The sequence below is a fragment of the Agelaius phoeniceus genome, chromosome 6 (assembly GCF_051311805.1).
Source record: "Agelaius phoeniceus isolate bAgePho1 chromosome 6, bAgePho1.hap1, whole genome shotgun sequence".
NCBI lineage: Eukaryota > Metazoa > Chordata > Aves > Passeriformes > Icteridae > Agelaius > Agelaius phoeniceus.
The window spans coordinates 27177487-27198211 of record NC_135270.1 but is presented as its reverse complement, the minus strand read 5'-3'; the positions used below and the strand labels follow the sequence as shown (position 1 = coordinate 27198211).

General features: G+C 40.7%; 1 protein-coding gene across 6 annotated transcripts in view; it reads right to left on the bottom strand.

The window, feature by feature from the left end:
* Positions 1 to 253: 253 nt before the first annotated feature.
* PLA2G4B (phospholipase A2 group IVB) overlaps positions 254 to 20725 on the bottom strand; it is a 49599-nt gene continuing 29127 nt past the window's right edge. For all 6 annotated transcript variants that reach the window (XM_077180196.1, XM_077180199.1, XM_077180197.1 and 3 more), the window contains 16 exons: positions 20470 to 20528; positions 18619 to 18661; positions 17368 to 17431; positions 16790 to 16917; positions 16556 to 16666; positions 16308 to 16345; positions 15282 to 15417; positions 14201 to 14337; positions 13711 to 13933; positions 12987 to 13104; positions 11901 to 12038; positions 10623 to 10727; positions 9982 to 10167; positions 6826 to 6992; positions 6116 to 6302; positions 254 to 3914 (listed from right to left, as the gene is read on the bottom strand). In XM_077180196.1, the coding sequence (XP_077036311.1) occupies positions 3676 to 3914; positions 6116 to 6302; positions 6826 to 6992; positions 9982 to 10167; positions 10623 to 10727; positions 11901 to 12038; positions 12987 to 13104; positions 13711 to 13933; positions 14201 to 14337; positions 15282 to 15417; positions 16308 to 16345; positions 16556 to 16666; positions 16790 to 16917; positions 17368 to 17431; positions 18619 to 18661; positions 20470 to 20528 (2079 nt within the window). In that variant the 3' untranslated portion in view covers positions 254 to 3675. The remainder of the gene's footprint in view (positions 3915 to 6115; positions 6303 to 6825; positions 6993 to 9981; positions 10168 to 10622; positions 10728 to 11900; positions 12039 to 12986; positions 13105 to 13710; positions 13934 to 14200; positions 14338 to 15281; positions 15418 to 16307; positions 16346 to 16555; positions 16667 to 16789; positions 16918 to 17367; positions 17432 to 18618; positions 18662 to 20469; positions 20529 to 20725) is intronic.

Sequence of the window (20725 nt, the reverse complement as noted above, 5' to 3'; positions counted from 1 at the left end):
GCTCAGTACAGCTGCCCCCTCACCCCCTTTTGCCATTCCACTGAAGAGGGTTTTACCCCAGGAGGTAGATTTTGTTCCAGGTTCTCCATACCTTTGTAAGCCAGAAGATCTCCCAGATTTCTTCCATTCAATCTTGAAACCAGTAAAAGCCCTGTGAGGTTCTCAGCAGGCATTTAGCATAGGTAGAGCTTATACACCTGGAAAAAGCCTTGTTTTGTGTTTAAGTGCATAAGGAACTTTCATGGGTCTGGTGCTCTTTTGCAATATTTTATTTTTACTTAATATATTTTTAAATAGTTAAAAGACACAAGCAAGCAATTTCTATGAAGAGCAGGTAATAGTTGTAAGAACAGTCTCATTTCCTTTGTGTTTGAGAGCAGGTAGGAAGCTCTGTATTTTTGGGGGTTTTTCCAGCAAAACGTTCATCAGAGAGCAGTGATCTGGGATGCATTTTGGGTAAGGTTTCTGGCAGGCACGCATCCATCTTCAGTGGTTAAGCAAACACAACACCAGACCAGCAAGGCCTGGTTTATAAGTATGGCACATGTCTTTCTTGGTGAGATGCAGAGAGAGGCAGCTTTCTCCTGCCTGCTTTGGTTTCCGTGCACTCTCTTCAGTCCTAGTCCTACCACAACATGTGGTACTAGGCCAGGCAAGAATGGGGACAAGGAAAAAAACAAAACCACAGCCTCTGAGGAGCAACCACACAAAATTTCAGAGGCCCTCAGACTCCATGTTTACCCTAAAGGGAACAAGGACCAGTCCTGAGCACAAGTCTCTGATCAGCCTTACGCCACTGAAACTACACCTTATATTTCTGTGGTTTGGGGGCAGTGCAGGGCAGCATGCTCTGAACCCGAGCTCAGGAGTGCTTTGAGGGACAACCTGTGCCAGCCACCACTTCCCACAAGCTGCACAGATAAGACTGTGCAAGGTGTAGGTGCCTCCAGCAGCCTCTGTCCTCACAAATGCCCTCCAAGTCCTCCTACTGCACCATCAAACCAGCAACTCCTCTATTCTATGAGAAGTTCCTATGATTCTATGATATTGACTCCTCCAATGTCATAGAATCATAGAATCAATTGGTTGGAAAAGACCTCTACAACCATCCAGTCCAACTGTTAAACCAGCATTGCCACGTCCACCACTAAACCATGTTCCCATATGCCACACCCACATCATGTTACAAAAACAAAAAGGCAACCAAAATGAAACAAAAAGGCACTCTGATGGGCAATGATACAGCCCTCACATAATTTCAGGCTCTGAAATGCAAAACTATATTTGAAAAAGCTATTATAATTTAAGGCTACAGAGGCACCACATGGGGCACCACGGAAATGAAGGGGCACATGCCTGTCTGTGCCTCTGGCTGCAAAATTAGGCAGCTGTTCCCAACCTGATTTTAAGTGTTGGCAAAATCTCTGGTGATAATTCTCCCAGCAGAGTCACACCACTTTCCCCACCTACAGCTCCCTCCCTCTCACCCTCCCTTTGTAACAGGATTTAACAGTCCCTCAGAACAGTAATTCCCCACCAGCTGTGGGTTACCTGAAAACTTTGTGGTTTTGTGGCTCCTTCACATTTTACTGGGCCTTTCTGTTTGTATTAGCAGCACTATGAATGCACCAAACATGCTCCAATTGTTAGTCTGTGGAGCATTTTGTAAGACCAAAATCAAATTTTCTCAGTGTGGCTGAGCTGCCTCACTGCTGGGTACATGCTGCCAAGGTGCACAAGGGTTACAGATCGTTCTCTGTGGCCCATGGACACAACAGCAATATCTTTTTGCAGCAGCAGAGCTTTCTAGGACCAGCCAGAGGAGCATGGAAATGCTGCACACCCTGTGCATGTGTGTGCACAGAGCCATGTGGGCTTGTATGTGCCACACAGTGCTGGGCCAGGACATGCTGCTCTCCTGAGCAAAGGTAACAGATCCAGCTGGATCAATTCCCAGCTCAAAATGGCTCTTTGTGTTCTGTCTTGCAGCCAGTATCTGATTAGTTGCTAACTTCTCATGATCTGAATCCCGAGGTACAGCTGCATTCCAGCCATTAAGGCTCCTCAGTTCTGGATGGTGCTCCTCAGCTCAGCAAGTAAACATTGTACCAGAAGCATTGCTGAGCCTCAGCCATTGCAGCAGAAGCAGCATTTAGTAGATGCAGGCTTCAGGCAATCAAGTCTTTTGTAAATGCTCTCTCTTTAGAGCTTCAGTATTGTCTGTCTATACCAAAAAGACACACCCCTCTTTCTCATTCTTTGTCTGGTTTTGGATTTCAAGTACTACTAATTCTAGATCTCAAGTAAATTTCCAACACAGAAGAAATATGTAAGATTTTCCTTGGAAGTCCCGATGAATATGCTGTGTTTGGAAAAAATAATTCAGAAGCAGGTCCAAATCCTTCAGTGTGAGGAAGTCTGCAAACTTCCCCAGCTTCTGTGAGGCTCTGTTTTACATTGCTTAGCATCCTTCCCTATGAACTTTTTAATCTAGTGGAGGGCTATAAAGATGTTCCAAGCTTCTAGCTCAAGGCAAAGGCTCTCACTGCATTCCAGAGCAAATGAAAGCCAGGTGTCATTTTCCAAATATTTTCCATGAGCAAGGAGGAAAATGTGTGTCCTATTTTTTTTAAATTTGTGCTCTATTTTATGAAGCACCTATTAAAAATACTTTGCCTGTGATGTTAGGGGTAGAAGACTATAAAGGGAAAAATCTTCTCTGTGTGAAAATACAATGCACTCTGTTAATGAGTTATGTTGTCCTACATTCAGTTTATATCTGTAAGGAGAACCAGCTTACATCTCAGTCATCATCGCTAAATTAAATGTACTTGAGTCTATGGTAATTATTCCTCTCAAACTTCTGCCATGAAAAACTTGTTTCAGGCTCTTGACACTTTAATCCAAAAAGGCACTGCTGATATAAATCAATACAATCACATGTGCTTTATGCAGAACTTTTCCTGCAGCCAATGCTCGAAGGAGCTGTGCTCACTCACTGCTGCTACTGCCCTCTCTTTTGAAATGTAACCGCCCCCTTTGTGGTAGTCTGGAACAGCATTTCTGTGCCAAAGTCTTGCAGGAGAATGGAAAAAAGGAATAACTTCTAAATCAGCAAGGGAAATGGGCCAGACAGAGTGCAATTGTCCACACTGCAGTTTGGCTGCTTTTCACATATATATATATATGCCTGACTTCAAAGCTGAGCCCACCAATTCAGTGCAAATTCAAGTTGCTCAGCCTATCTGAAAATCTGGACATCACTGAATGCAAATGGCCAGGACTTGATCTGTAATCAAGTATTGAAAGGACACCAACAATGGGCTCAGGGTTGAAGGGACAGGCTCATACAAAGAACTATCACCACCACCATATACTGTAACATCAAGGAGATCCTGGAGGTCAAGGAGACCTCAAGGAGGTCTCTGACTACCAGGACCCTAATTTCTTAATAAGAAAGACCACATTATGAGACTCTTGTGGTCTGAAAATGTGGGGGAAGGAGATAAAATAAACCCTTCTGAAAGCTGGGAGCCTGAACATGGCAAGGTCAGAAATGTACAGGTTTGGTCAGTTTTCTGCAAACAATGAACACTGTAATATGTTGTAATATGACTGTGATGTGTTGCAATGTGCTGCCACAGCCTTCAGTGGGGAACAGGGCAAAAACCCAGCTTAGGGGTATCCAGAGTAGCTGGGGAAATTCCCAGTCCTTCTGCTTCTCTTTCGTTCTACAGCACTCCTGATTGCCTGGAGAAGCAGGTCTTTGTTATTGAGGATGTTGTATTTGCTCAGGTTCACAAGTTTATCAAAATTTTCAGAGGAATAAATTAGCCTAATGAGGTAGTACGGTGAGCAGTTGTTCTCCAGATTTACTTTGCCTTCTTCCATCTCTGAGTGACCACGCTTCACTCCTGCAGAGAAAGAGAAAACCACCATAGTGAGATGAATCTGGAGTACAGTGTTGTAGGGGACTGATCTACTTGGCAGGACCCCCTGTTAAAAACAGCCCCCAGGAAATACTGCAAACCCACTCCACAGCTTGAAAGAGCCATTTCTGGTTTGTTTTCCCAGTTACTCTTCCTTTCCCTCCTGCTAAAGCTCAGACCTGGAAATCCCTCAGCAAAGTGGGTCCAAATTCCTCCTTGTCCTGCCCCTGCAGACATCATTCCTAAGCAGCACACCCATGGGTCCGCATCCATTCCCAAACGCTGTAAGTCTGATTCTCAGACAAAGACACACACCTTGGAACACTTTTCAAAATCCATGACTGCCCCTGGATTAGTGGTGACAAGTGCAGGTCTGCCAGCTAAAGTGAGTGGACAGCCTAGTACACACAAGGAGACCTTGTGATGCCAACCACACAGGACTGCCTGTTATAGAGTGCAGAGGCACCAGAGCATCCTACATCACACTCTCAGCAAACTCCAGCCTGGCCTCAGATTTTGCCTCTTGGAATTCGCAACATCCATACTCTCTGTTATATCAATGCTTTTGTTTAAAAGGACCCGCTAATTCCCTGCACCGAGGACTTCAGCAGTCTCATATTTATGTTTCTACAAATTTTTTTGCTTCAGTTTTTCGCTGGTTTTTTGCCTATCTCCTTGCAGTCTGAACCAAATATGCCCAAAACACTAATGTAATGTGAGATGAGTTTCAGCAGGGCTGCAAATGGACTGCTGAGATACTCCTAATGATTTCAACCAGAACCTCATGAAAAAGACACAAGAATTGTGTCACCTGCTTTAGACACAGCAGGTCTTAGTCTAACCTAGTGGTTGGACTGAACAGTGTGATCTCAGGGTGCTAGGCACAGACTACCACTAGAAGTGTCTGAATTAAAAATAGCCAATGTTGCTTCACTGAGCCTCACAATACTCAGAGAGATGTATTATCTATGCTGTCCATATCCAGACAAAGCTGCATCCGCCTCAAGCACACCAAAGCACAGTCTGTAACTGCTGCACTGCAAATGGGCACTTCACAGGCTGAGTCTTTTTAGACTGTAAATAGTTAAAAACAAGAAAAATAACTACCCACGTTCCACAAGATGTCTCTCATCCCCCTAGAAACAAAAAAGCTCCACTGTTAAACTTGAGATCCATGAAAGCAGGTTGCCAAGGTCCCCCTCCTCCAACCACCCACATCAGTTGCTGGTCGTCAGCTTGATGGATGAATCAGTGACTGCTGAGAGACACACAGGTGAGTGTCAGAGCTCACCAGTTTGGGCCTGGAGCAGAAAACTGGCAACAGCTGCTCTGCTCTGCAGCACCTCATCTATTTTTCATTCAGAGAGATTCCAAAATCTTCACCTGCTTTACCTGCCACCCACAGCTCAACAGTTGGATCTCACCCTACATTGCCATTTGGACCATTTCCAGCCTCCACTGAACAAGCGTAGCTCCCTCTACAGAGTATCTGCTCTTTTCATCCACTGAGTTTCTAAATGTGATTTTCTTGATTTAGCTCTTACTGTACATATTCACTGAGCATCACTGAATATCAGAGCAGAAAAGTACCTTTACTTTTTGCTGCTATTCCTACCCTTCCCAAATGCTCCCTCAGAGACTTCCATTTTGCTCTGGTCCCAGTATGGGCCCCAATAGAATTTTGGGTAAAGCTGGAAGGAGCTCACCCCTGTCACCTTACTCTCCACCACAGGCAGCCTGGGGAAGACAGGGGTGCAGGGCCAGCTCTGGGGCTGGATGGCCCAAGGGCCAGCTCCTGCTGCTGCTTTCCAGCTCACCAGCAGGTCCTTCAGGAGGCCCTTATCTCCCTGTTCCCACAGCTCTCTGGGCCTTTCTTTACTCTCCCTCATCCCAGTGCCAGAAAAATTCCAGCACTCTGTACATCTCTCTTGGCAGGACATGGCATCAGGCACAAGTGAGGAAGACCTACAGCTCTGCTCCAAGGGACAGTTGACATGAGCCATCTGCCACAGGCAGGGCTGGAGGAGGCAGTGTGGCACTGAGTTGCCCAGGACTGTGTCCTCCATGCTTTTCAAGTGGAGAACAACCAGCAGGAGTATGGAGGCTGCTCTTCTGCCTCCCATCAGGGTACATGTAACACATACCAGGGGTAGAGCACAGTGCACAGTTCTGCTCACTGCATTTACCTGGCTCCTTGAATTCCTTAAAGGTGTCATTCACCAAGGGAAAATGGATTACTATGGGTGCTCTGGGGTCCTCTGCATCCGCAAATATATAACATTCCTTTGGGTTCTTCTCTTCTTCTGGACTTAGCTCCACTTTGGGGAATGGGATATTTTGTATCTTGCAATATTTGTATGTCATCTCTAATTGCTGTGGACACAGAATGCCATGGAGTTAAAGCTCTAAAAAAAGAATCAAGTTTACTCAGGTATCCTGGAATACAATGGCATCTTAACTCATTCCCTAGAAGCACTATGGAATGTGTAGTGCAGTAGAAACACTATGGAATGTGTAGTCCAAAGTAGCCACAGTACAACCTTACTTTCAACCAAGTCAGACAATGACACTTTATTACCCTGTAACATTTTTTACAATCCCAAGTGAATGACCCAAAGTCACACTCAGAATTCATCATGACAGACCAGGAGAGGTCACAGGCATGTCTCCAGCAAACAATTGTTACTGCAATTCCCTGAGGATTATAGGAAGTATATGTTGTAATCCCCTACAGAAGAAGAGCCTAACAGTTTCTATAGTTCCATTCTTGAAGGAAGTTTCTTTCCTCCTTCAAGGTATGGTGATATATGATTAAGATTTAGACAGCCACTTACTTAAAAGTTTTAATAAGACAAGAAGAGTTTTACTCTGCAAAGCACAAAGTTAATTTTCTCACCTTGAACACATGTCCCAAACCATAATCAAGGGATATAATGACATCTACATTCCTCTCTGGCTTGAAAAGTGCTGCACCACTGGTGTTGATGAAGTAGCCAACATCTATCAGACAAAGATACTTCTGCAGCGGTGTCAGATTGTTAGGGAAACCATCCAGCACAGTGTCTGAAAAACATTTTAATATAGTTAGTGGTGCATTTTTAGGAAAGAAAGAGTGAGTAATTCTGTCTGTACTACATGCTAAGGGCAGCTCCTTGGTTACCCTCCAGACTGGAGTCACCTCTCTCCACAACATGAGCCCACAAACACAGCCTCAGGAGCCTTCAAACTGCACATCTGGACACACCTGGCCTGTTTCCACACTCTCCCAGGCACAGTCACAAAGGCAGGCTGTGGGGCAGCCAGACAGAGGACAGGTGAGACACAGGCTCCACTGACCTCACAGTTGCTCTGGGGAGTCATTTTTCACAGAATATAAACTTCAACAGATTATTTTTTTTTCCCCCTAAGAACTGGGAAAAATGCAAACAACAAAAACAATTTCACAGTGTAGCAACACAGCTAACAAATGCAATACATCATTGCACTTCTGCATTGCTCTTTTTTTGCTTTTGCCTTCTCAGGCTTTGCCTTAAACCCCTCTTTCAGGTAGAAAAGTCTGACTTCAACTTGCTTTCAGTGATGTCATATTAACTATCAGCCACGCTGTAAAAAAATACCACATCATACATACAACATCACCTACCTACAGCTTAAAATACTGCTTGAATTAATTAAACTTCACATTGATGCCAAAAGGGGATTACACCAACTGGTAAGTTGAAATCTAAAGCCAGTTTCTGATAGCTAGACTCCTAATTCTCTGCTAGCAACCTCTCCAGCTTGCCCTGTAGACAGCAAGTCCTTTACTGTTCCTCTAGTGCACTTTCAGTCCCATGGAACAGGGAATATTTTGCCACAGTTTTAACTATCAAAATAGTGGTTTGAGAGTGTTCCTCAAGTTCACAAAATGAGGCAGCAAAGCCCAGAGCAGAATACTTGAGCTTCAAATAATTATGTTTAGGCATTTTAAGAAACTGTTGATCACAGAAATACTGTTGCTAAGTTTCAGCATTTCAATTCATTCAATTGCTCTGCTTCCTTGGCCTCATTTTGTAGTGTTGATTTAAACCATGCCGAGTAAATGTCGCTTGTTCCATAGCCTGGAATGTTTCACACCAGCTTGAAGTAATAATTCATAATTTTTCCATTCCCTCCCTGTCAGGTCTTTACAAAATGTGCTTATTTTAGCATTCAAGGCTGCTGAGAATTCAGAGATTCAACTGTAATAAGAGACATTTGCTTGCAGTCCCTCACAGAAGAAACAGAGCACACTTTTTAGTTTTATTTGGCCTGGTGAACATTTTTAGATTAAATTCCATTACCCCTGTTTTCTTATCACAGAGATGGAACTTCGCAGCATTTATTCATGACTGTGTATGTGAACTACAAGTAGACACTTTTCTTGTGAGAATCCCCTCTTTCATCCCACATCCAAATAGAGATTTTCAAGAAATCCTGTCTCAGAAATATCCTTTGAAGCCTGAATGCCACTGAAAAGACATTAAGCTAAATCCAGATTATTAGTTCAATTTCTCATGAAGAAAATTAGGCAAGGAAAGTCTTGTTTTAATATGTCAGATAACCAGAGCTTCAGGGAAGCCTCTAAAACAAAGCTCTATTCTTAAGACTTCATCTACCACAAGATTCATTTCTGCACACAGACCTGGCATCTCCTCTTACTCCTAGACATGGATCCATACCTGGGTTTAGCTTGATCTTACACAGGCAGCAAAAAGAAGATGGAAAACCTGATAATTTTTCCCATCCAGACTTTCAGTTTCCCTTTTCCCACTCTGGATTTCATGCTTTCCACATATTTTAGTTTATTTGTAGAATATCTACCTTGAGATAGTCATTAGTGTTCCTATGCTAACTTACTTGACATCCTCATTGAAATCTGCTTCTACCCATGTGTCTTTACAAAATTGTCAGCAAATATAAGGACAGTTATGTTTTTTAACATTTACTGACTGTCAATTTCATCCTTCATCCACCTTCTGAAGCTACTTTCTTGTTCCTTCTCTCACCCACCCTTCTTATGTTACTTGTTTTTCACCTTCTTTCATTTGTTTTCTTAGTGCAGACCCTTTTAGGACACAGACATTTTGCTTACTGAACATTTTAAAAGAAGATAGCACACTGTGGGCTCTGCCTTAACCCACAGAAATGCACCACCGTCTCTCCACATTGTCAGCAAACTGTGTAGCAAGGGCAGAGAGGGACAAAACACGTTGTAACTTGCCTAAAATGGGAGAGAAAATGCAATTTGCCAAAGAGGAGGGCTCAGAGAAGGCAGAGAACGTGTGCTTTCTTGCTGAAGTCAGATTAACCTCAATAATGTGGGGTACTCCCACACTGCTACATGTTCATGGAATATATAAAGATGCTGGGATTATAGGAAGATTTATGATGCAGAAAACCTCAGCTCCATCACCTTGCTATCATTTCACAGACTGTTTCATAGGTTTTGAGATAGAACTATTGCTGCCTGCCTAAAGAGCAAAGGCCATAGAAAATGGCTCTTCAATTTTTAAATCAAGTCTATATATCTGTTCTTTTAACATTTAAAGTCTAAACCTATGTTAACTTTCTGTAGCTGGATTTTGGTGTTTCTGAGGGGTTAAAGAGAGGTATCTGGATGGTAAATTCATCAGGCAGAAACACCAAATATATGGAAAACCACATGCTTGCAACTAGTCCTTTCCTTCATCTGATCCACATAATAACCTGCTATTTTATACTTCTGGTGTTCCCTTTGTTTCTTGACCTCAAAAGATTCTGCCCTTCCTAAATCTTTTGACTACTGTACCTATGCAGAGTGACAAAATTCCTGTAGAAAAGCACTTCTTGACCCAAATTACAGGTATCTTCTGGAAGTGAAAGAGCAGTCCATGGACTAGTTAATTTTAACCTGTTACCCTAAAGAAACAGATACCGTGAATATAGGTCCAACTCAGCCAATTTCCTGAAACAAATATGAGTTTTCCAAAGTCTAAAAAACAAAATCTGAGATGTTACCTGCACAGTGCAGCTAACTCTTTGTTGCAGTTACCTTTCCATTCAATAAATTTTTTCTGATGGATATAATCCTTGTGAAACTCTAAGCCTCTCAGGAAATTATGAGACTTTCCCAGCAGTGGACGCTTGGTCATGATGTCCTGAAACATTTCATACAACTTTCCTGACAAGCAAGATGGAGGCTCAATAACAGTAACATCTTCCTCAGGAGAATGTTTTTCTGAAATAGAGAAGAAACCATGAAATAGAGAAAAAAACAACAGCAATCTGCCCTTGTCAGACACCTCTGCTGGCTAGCTGCCCTTGTTGTCTTCCTGTGGGTCACTCTCATCCCTGTTTCTTGCAGGCTGCTGGAAAACATGTGCACATGACCCATGCCATTCACCAAAGAGATATTTAGTTTTCTTTAAAGCAGGCACAGTTTTTGTGTTTTACTCTTTCAAATGACACACTGGCTTTGTACTTTTGCCCACAAGTAAAAGCCAAGCTTCTTATTTGCAGTAACAGGCAGAGCCATTTAGCAGACCATGAGGAAACTTTAAATGAAAAACATTTGTAATAACATGAAGCATGCCTCTGGGAAAAAGAGAGAAGAGAAAAGGACATAGCAATCATGATAGAGATTAAAATCATGCTGGAAGATCCACAATGAGGCAACACTTTAGAAACTCTTACCTATATCTACCATATCTTGGGACCATCGTTCCCAGAATTCATTTGAATTTGAGGACCAGTACAAGCCATCCAGCAAATTCCTAGTAAAGATGTTTGTCCAAAGACCTGCAAGTTAAAACACATGGGAAAAGTACTGCACTACCACATGTTAACCACTGACTATTGTAAATATCCATGCTACACATTATTAGCCCACCCAACCTGACCCCATCATGACACAACTTAAGCAGCAGTTCTCAGAGAGTTCAAACATTGTGGTGTAAGCACTTCAGTGCTAATTCTCAGGAGGTAACTACACACAGAACATTCACTGCATAGTACAGAGTAACAAAATAAGAGGTATCAGTCACCCAAAAGATGTTGTAGAAAGTTTCCTGTGTACTTGTGAGAGAAAGTAGGCTTTGAAAGCATGGTGAAGCCATGTAAGCATAAAGGCCTTCTTTAAACTGATTTATTATTTAAACTGATCTAAGACTCATTTTCTTCCTTCCAGGCATGTTTTGTTTCTGTGGAGTGCAGCTGGTCCAGGTTCAAAATAGAATTGGCTCCATCTGTTAGTCTGCTTTTGGAAAAGAACTATCCTTCCTCATTAAGCTCTATGCCAGGTACTTACATTGAAATTGAATTTCTATCAGACTACACAGTGAGATAAATATGGGGCTTTTATCCTCTACCCTTGTGTTTGGTATCAAAACTAAAACACTTATAAGGATTTAGAATCTGCCTGAGACAGATTGATTCCTCTACTAGCTGCTTTTTCTTTGCCTTTGGTGGCAAAATGGCCAGTCAAAGTAGTTGTTGGAGGTCAAAAGGCCCTCCTTCATCCTTATGGGCAGAGAAGGTTAGTGACATCCTCAAGCCACAAAGCTCAAGTAGCTCCTGCCTTTGTGACTTGTTCTAGATGACATGTTTTATTCTCAGCTCCTTCCAATTCTACCCCAGTAATGCTTCATCTAGAATTACAGTTTATGAAGTTGAAGAGTTGGAGACTGATCAGGGAAGAAACACTTACTATTTCCTCAACTTGCCTTTTCCACCATCTTGTTTGGTTTAGGCAATGGAACAGGAACTATGCTGCAACTTTTCCAAATCTACCCAGGTGAAAAGGGAGGACAGAAGGAAAGAAGATACACAAAGACCAGAAGTGTATGAAAGGGTAAAAAGCCCATTGATTTAAGACCTAAAGCAGAAGTGCTGGCAAGGAGTGTTGTGCCTGTGACTAGCAAATACCACACTTTCTACAAGGCTGTGATTAACTACATAGCACTGCTATGTCACCTTCCAGATAGCAGATCCAAGATTCTGGCAGCTTCTTCACTCTCCTTCCCATGAAGAACTCGCTGTCAAAATATTCTGAAGGAATGGAGACTCCATATTTTGGTATGGCCACTTCGTAAGGAGAGAAATTTGCCCACTCTACAAAGAATTTACATGAGGCATGTTTGCTGCAATAAAAATAATACCCCCAAACCTTCCCAAGGATCTTGCTTGTCTCAGCAGCTCTGTACTATCTGCACTTTTGTACTGCAAGCTCCACTGTCTACTTCCCTAAAAACTGAGATATTATTTACAACCCAAAGGAACTAGCTTTTTCAACTCAGAAAAGATCTAACATTTGGTTCAAATGCTTAGATATTTATTTCTGTATAAAGATTCTGGGATCACACTTGCCTCTCTAAATCAAGAGCACCAACTGTACTTCATGCAAGAGTTGTGTGAATTGCAAGGAGTGACTGGCATGAAAGCTCTATTAACCCAAAACTGCCAGCCTACAAGATAAAACAAAGCAGCCTGAAGACATCAGCATCACACTAGAAATTACAGTGTGGCATGGATGTAGAAGAGTAGTTATAAACATAAATAAATATAGGGATTAATTGTTTTTTCTTTCCAGTATCTACTGCTTTTAACACCTTTTGTTGAATGTGGCCAAAGGATGTCATATCACACCCATCACAGCAATCATATTCCACTCCATTCTCATACCCGCATCAGTGCCATATTTAGGAAGTGACAATTACATTTCACAGCGCCCCTAGAAACTAAGGAAGCATCAAAGCCATTTTATAGGCATGGCAGGAAAAGATCAGATGATTTGCCCACACTCACTCACAGTGTCTGTTGCAAAAATAGTACTTCACTGATTTTTAATTAATGTCCTGTTTATGGCTTAGGATGCTATCCAGCAGACATGCTCTTTCTAACCAAGCAGTTTGCAAAAAGACAAACATTTTATTAAAAGATGAATACTGAGTGAGAGCAAGCAACTGATGTATTCCCCCTTTTTTGTCCCCACATGGACACCTCCCTCCAAATCCTCTTTAATCCATACCCAGAATCAGAAGAAACTCCCTGAACACCTACCTCTAAATTTGAAAGTACCAAACTTCTCCTCTTTCACATTGAGGACTGCATAGAAAGGCAGTGGGTTTTGTCCATGCTCCAGTGCCTTGCGCTGGTCTGTGAGTTTGTACTTTCTTGGCTAATCAGTGAGATAAAATCACAGTAAACCTCTGTAAAAGCATAACACTGGCACAATCTACCCAAGTAAAAATTTAAAGATTGATAACAGATATTTTACAACACAGAGGAATCTGTAAGTCACATTTTCTTAAGAGACCTTTTCCTTCATGTTCCTGCACTTTCCTTCCTGGCTGCCTTTTGGGTACCCAGTAACTTCTTCATTAGAATATACAAGTGCCTTGACTGCCTGCATCCCATGGATCTTTATTAAAGTTGAGATTAATATTCACATCAGGACACATTACTCTAACTTTCAAATGTCAAACTAGAAGCAGACTTTAAAAATCTGCCTTTTCAGGGAGAGTGGCGGCTGGCAATTCCTCAGTTCTTTCTGGGAGTTTGCCTACTGAAGTCACTAGCTGTTGGGCATCCTAGGACAGAGGCACCTTCAAATGATTATCTACTCTGAAAATCCTGACTACAAGACCCTCTGTTATAGTTTACAAACCACATTGGGATGGCTCAGTCTCTTTGGATTTATTACACACATTACATCGTGCCCTCCAAGAGTAAGGCTCTAAGGAAAGTGGTGTTTCCCAGATGTGTGGCAAGACCATGTACCTACCCGTTCATGCAAGAACATCTCCTGAACAAGTGACCACAGAGTTGTAAAAGATGGCACATGTCCTGCTTTTGCCCTTTCAGCAAGTTCCTTGTGATAATACTTCAGATGGTCTATAGACATAAGGTTGAGTTTGCATTTTGTCACTTGTTCTTTTACTGCTTTAAGTGGCCCCTCAAGAGACTTCTGTGACCAGTCAGCATGCTCATACAGGTCTGCTAGGGTCCTAAGAAGCAGAAATGTTAGAAAATCATCCATTTATTTAGATGATATTGGAAAATTGATACATTTACACAATTACTTCAATCAATTAAAGAGACTCAGTGAGCCTGATTTTCTTTAAACTGAATTCATAATTGAGAGCCAACAGTAAGAGCTTCATGAGGGAATTATGTTCACTTGTTAACAATGTAGGTCTGAAACAGATTCATCTCCTACTGTGTGGAAAAGTAGTCACAGTCATTCCAAATCCAATCTCATTTTCTATACGTACCATGTTGAGCCAGAAGCCCCAGTGAGGTAGGTGACACAGTCCAACAGATTTAGCTTCTGAAGAGCTAAGAGATGGCCAAACATAGCTGACATTGCTCTGAGACCTCCACCTGTTGCCATAACAGCTATTACTGGGACCTGTCCAAAACACAAGGATTATTCTCAGAAAGTTACTCCCTTGCTACTTGGAAAAGTCTAATTACAGCTCTCAGAATTTCTTCAGCAGATTCATTGGAGGACAATGAATTAAATCACCACTTAGCCAATCTTTACCAGTACCCTACTGAAATTAACCTCCAGAGACTCTTAACCTCAATGCTTGGATGAGTTTGAATATGCAGTCATTTTAACCTTCCTTCTTACCTTTGCTCCCTATAATTGGAATTGCAATGATTAAAAGTAGATAATTATGTGATTTCGTTATAAACAACAACAAATTGCAATAAATGCAGTTAAAATAGATTAAGGAAGTTTTTTGAATGCTGCTGATTCTTTGGACAGTATTCATTTAACAAATACAATTCCAGTAAGATAATAAGTTTTCCCTTAAAAAGTCACCCTGTATCTTGGTGACAAAACATACTTCAGCTTGTTATAAAATGTTCTAATGTTCTTTCTTCACCACAAAAAATGTTTACTTTTTGTAAGAAGTGTTCTGAGAATGAAGAAAGAAAAAAAGTAAGTCTAAATAAGTGACATTACACTGATTTTATAAGTATTTTTGTGAGGTGAATTTCCAATACTCTTGTTTTCCTATTGGTTTGGGTTGCCTTACTAGGCTGTATCCTACACAATGCCTCATGTCTTGCCGACTTGCGGCACCATACTGTTGGAAACTGTGTTTGAAGAGTGGTATTATTACATCCTTGTTTTTGGCCCATTGAAAAGATTGGAGGGATGAATACTTGAGCTGAAATTTTACATGAGTCTGGGGTATGCCACACTGAGAGCCTCTGCTCTGGTGCCATTCCAATCAATGGGTTTGTTAGCAACATGCAAATATTACTAGAAATTTCGAGGGGAGTTGTGCCAATCCTAATCCAGTACACCCACACCCCATGCTTGGATTCCAAAGCACAGACCTCATGTCCATGTAGATCTCTTTCCAGGTGAAGAACCCTTTTCAGGGCACCAGCAACGACTCTCTTCCTCTTATGCAGGAACTCCTGCTCTCCTTGGCACAGATCATACCCTAAGCGCACATCTAGTTTTTCTGTGCTGCAACAAATAAATTCAGAGGCACAGGATTGGTGCTTAAAATGTATATGGATTTATTTCCAGCAACTGCAATCTAATGAATTCATTAAAAATCCTGATTCTTTGTTCTGATTTTTACAGAAATGTATCTTTCATTTGCAAACAAATCAACTTCTTTGCTTCTACATAGTCTCTTTATTGTTTCAGTGTAAGATTTACTGTCAGATAAGGTTAATAAATATGCAAAACAAAGAAGGGCTTCTTTGACTTCCAGTAGCTTTGTAAGCTGAATCCTTTCTATTTCTGCTTCATACGACTTCTCAGTAAAGGATGACTTCAACCTAACAAAGTCTTTCATGAGCATTTGTACTGCAGATTTATACAGAAACTGTACAATGAAAAAGATATTAAAATAATTTTTCTTTGTTTCTTGTCTGACACATTATTTTACAATGCAACATTTCATCTTCCCTAGTTTATACCTCTTTGTCTTGATATCACCAGAGCCACAAGTCCATTTTCTTAAGAGAACATGTGTCATTTGGGTAATACATGGACTCTGATGTTTCATTATTTCAAATTCTCTTTTCACTCTGCCTTTTTTCTGTGCCCCTTTTGAAGAAGCCTCTAGTCTTAGTTTTTGATTCTTTAATGCAAAGGATACCCAGTGACTAAGTCCCTCACCATTTGAAACTCTCACAATTTTTTTGCATCTTGGTGGGACTCATTTGCCCCAAGGATATTTAGCTTTGAGCTGTTGTGGTGACTCTTTAATGATGACAAATATTGTCCCATTTTGCCCCAAGTCTTGTGCATTCCTTATATCTAAATAAAGGATACTCTGTTCTAGATTTCACAGTTCAAAGAGCAATAAAACCTTCAGAGAAAAAAAAATGAACCAGTCCTCTTACCAAGCATTTAGTTGGAGGTACAACTGTAGTGGTACATTCTGTAAACAAAGAGATGATAGCAGGAACATGAGTGCAGGGAAAAGAGAAGTTTTGAATCCAGATTTTCAGTGCCTCCTGAAAAGTCCCACCACTGCCACCCTGCATACTTTTTGGCTGTTGTTTTGGGGTTTGTTTTTTTAAATATTAATGTGTTAAATAGTGAGGGTTATTCTACGCTTCTTTCCAGACACAAATTATGAAACACTTACATGTCTTATGGGAAGGGTTACTTTCACTTTATGTCCAACAGGGAGAAATTTCAGTGGTACTGTTAAGGTGTCACTTAAATTGCTGTTGTCATCTTCCTTATCAGAAACTTTCTATAAAAAAACAAGAATAATAGGTTGTATTCACAGAGCAGAAACAGTGCAGTTCTTTACTGTTTTGGTCACACCAGAAGTAAGCAAGCAGTATGAACAGCAGCAGTGTGTGGTGCCTGTTACCTGCAGCCTGACTTTTAGAACTGGCTCCCAAGCCTTCACGCAGTGGAAGTAGAAAGTATCGGTGTCCTCTGTCGTCTTCTGGGTTCTCTCATGGGATGCAGGCACCGTAAGCACGAGATTTTTGCCCTCTAGTAAAAACAGGTTTGTTTAGAGAATAATACTGCTGTTCAGGCAAAAGAGCTAGCAAAGTTGGCAAACTTTCTGGTGGAGTAATTTTCTGTGGTAGCTCCTCTGTAAACTACCCCACCAGCAAGTCTCCTCCAGCACAGGACCTGGTACTCCTGCCTCTACCCCCATAGCTTGGAGTGCTCCCAGAGTCAGTATCTTCTCTTACTTCCACCAGCAAGTGGAAGTGTCCAAACTTGATAGCTCCAAGGAAAAAACACAGAAACCAGTCCAGAGCAGTTCAGGGCATTTCAATGCATTGCATTTTATTATTTAGATCATATATCACTACCTATATATAATTTAGAGCATTCTTATTTTTCTCTGTACTCTAAAATGCCTCCCTCTGGGTCTGAATGACTATAATAGGGTTGGTTTGGTCACGTCCTAAGTTCACAGTGAAATTGCCATACCTTTCAAGTATTTCCTGCTTTCATTAATGTCCACATGTACTTCCAAGCAGCAAACCTCACGAGACTGTAAAAAAAAAATGGAAAAGGGTGAAGAAAGCAAATAACATATCTGCTTGCAAATAATGAAACATCATGCAGACAACCACCACCTATAATACTGAGCCAGCTGAACTGGTCTCAGTGCTGGGAGTGATCCAAGAGAAAATTCAGAGCTCAGTATTCCAGGATAGTAGACCAAGTTGCACTGTGTCAGAGTGTCAATACAGTGGTGCATTGTCTGAGGCTGTTAACACATTCAAATTACCCCAAAATCAGGAAACTGTACAACACACTGGTGCCCAAACACATATATCTAACAATTATTTAGGAAGGGTGGATGAAAATACCTGATGATGAGTTTCTGTGTATTGTGGCAGTGATTAGCCTACAAAGCATCATCTTATTGGCCCTAATGTAGGGAAATCATGAATTTATTCCACCCTACCCTCCACCTGAGTCACTCCAGTTCACCTTTAATAACTCATGCCAGGACAGTTTTCCAAGTCATTTCAGGAACAATGCATGCCAGTCATTGCAACTCTTGTGCCTCACACAGAAAATGAGGGGGAAAGAATACAATATGTGTTACTTTGCCTCAGGGGTATCAAGGGCTAGCATCTGGGAGCCATGACAGGCTTGGAGGAGTTGGCATGAAGTTCTAGGTACTCCTCAGCTGCTGGGCCAGCCCGAGGAGACAGGTAATGTACCACATGCTGACTACCAACAACACAGAGCTCTGTGTTTCAACAGCTAAAATAACTCTTTATTAAAAAACTCATTTCCCAAAAAGCTGTTACATTAGATACCCTTCCAGTCATAAGCACACTGAACACCTACTATTGTCTTCTACAGACCTTTTATAACCTTTGTTTTTCCTGCCAAGTGCCATGCTGGGTTACGACAAACACAATCAGTTTTCACTTTGAACACCAATAAATATGGGGTTCTGCAAGAGTAACAAACCACAGCTTGGCAACATAGTGACATCTGTAATAGCTGAGGACTTTAAGGACTCACAGCTGCTGGGTTTTTTTCTGGAGAGGGCAACAGTTGAGCTGTAACACAAGGGCACTGTCCCATAATTCTGACTTTAAATGTTTAATGTTCTTATCTATCATGGTAGGTTGTGTTCTTTCTACAAAATGGGGGGAAGAGGAGAGGACCAAAATGAAGCAGATGTCACTCCAAGATAAATTCTTATGTGAACCTTACCACTAGGACATCATTGGTAATGAGATGCTCTGGAGGGCCAGGACTGAAAAGATAAAAACAAGTAAGAAACAAAAAAACCTGTGTGAATAGATGGATTTGGTGTGTTTTGTTTAATTTTTTTAAATAGCAGTTATATGACCTTTCCCACTTGAATATAGGTAAGTTATCACAATTTGTTTTCTAAAAGGCAAAATACATGATCCTGTGCTAAGCATGTGAACCAAAATACAGCAGCCAAACAAAAAGACAGACAGGAAAGCTCATAAAAATCCTAATGCTTAAAACTATGTGCTAAGTTACAGCAGAACAAAGGCATATTGGTAAATGTGGAATCATGTCCCACTATTAATAAGTGACCATATGACTTGGGGAAAGCAAAGACTACTATTAATGTGTTCTGCAAACATTTATTAGGAAAGACATTTCTGACTAGTTCATATTATTACTTATGGCTGATCACAAATGAATGGCAAATAAGAATTAGCTCCCACTGTGCCATATATGTATAACTGCAAAACACAGAGGTGAGCAATAAAAAGTCTTTGTCCCAGATATTTTACCTTTTAAGACCTTGGTCTGTCATTGAATGGATGTGGTTATTTAATTACATGAGTATTGTGTAGAGTCTACGAAGAGCATCTTTCACTAAGGCAAATATTCCAACACCTCTATGTTACATACATTCATAAATGCTTTCATATACCTGAGAGAGCCACTGAAATTATGTAGTACATAACCTTTGTATGTCCAGGTTATTTCACCAAACACCATTTCCAGGCTTAAAACTTCTATTTCAACTCTAAAATGTATTTAAATAACTAGGTTTGATTCTTAAGGATGGTCATCGTCCAAATGCCTTATAACTTAAATGGAGAAAGATGCTCCTCTTATTTCTAGTCTGAATCCAGTTCCCAAGCACTGCTTCTCATTCTGACCTTTCTTGTCTCTGATTGTGACTGCTTCCACAGTTGCAGGAGATGATTACCATCATCATATATGATACCATCTCTAAAGGCAGCTCTCACAGGTAAATTAAATACATTTTGAGTTTCACTGTGGGAGAAATTAACTGAGAACACAAATTATTTTTTTCTGCAGTTTCCTCATGTTTAAGAATAAGAAGTCTTATTTGTCTTACTTACAGTTCCTTCTCCTGATCACACAAGTTAGCCAGTTTTCACTGGACTACTTTTTTTTCTTTTGGTTTTTTTTTTTTTTTTTTTGGCTAATGCTAAACTCAAATATTTCAGAATGTGTAGTTTAGGGTGTTCTCTTCACCCAAGCCTGTGATAGAATTTAAAAGACAGATAAAATTTATCTTATGGGACTTGTTCTCCTGCAGACAATGCTGATTACCACTTTGAGGGGGATGGTCTTATTTTCATTATTTGTTGATTTTATGTTATTTCAGTTTAGCTAAGCTATTGCTAAATGGGTGACTTTTCTGGTACTGTCTACATAACTCCATGTATACATTGTTATAATAATACAAGACAAGTTTTATGATGTCTGAGAAATTCCACAATGTTCTAGGCATTGTTCAATTAATAACAATAATTTGAAGAGCACTCATGTTAAGTTTCACATCCATCTTGTGTAAAAGTTATCACATTGTGACAATTTTATTACATCTCTGGGATCTAGATATACATATTCAACAGAAGTTTAAGATTTGTATGAAATATACTGAAAGGTGGAATTAGCTAGAAAAGGTTTAAAAAAAAGTTTTACACTGTAATTTAGGTTTACTGCTGGGGGAAAGAGCTGAAAGAAGTTTCTAAGTTTCTCATCCTCAGAGGTATCATTACTCCCTGGCAGATCTATACCTTTTAGCTTTGGAGTTTTACTCACACTCTTTCCATCCAGAATTCCACTTCCAAACTTTCCCATTTCTTAAAGCACCTCTCTGTCTAAAAAGAAATGGGTAAAATAAATATGGATTATTGAAGGCTGCAAGAATTTGGCAGCACAGATACACCTAAAAAGCACTTCAAGGCCTGACATCTCTTCTGTTAATAATTCCAAGAAAAGTTTGGTTTTGTGTCTTTCCAAAGCAGAAATTGCCACAGAAACCACAGACTTGTGAAAGTCTGGCACATAAGATTAA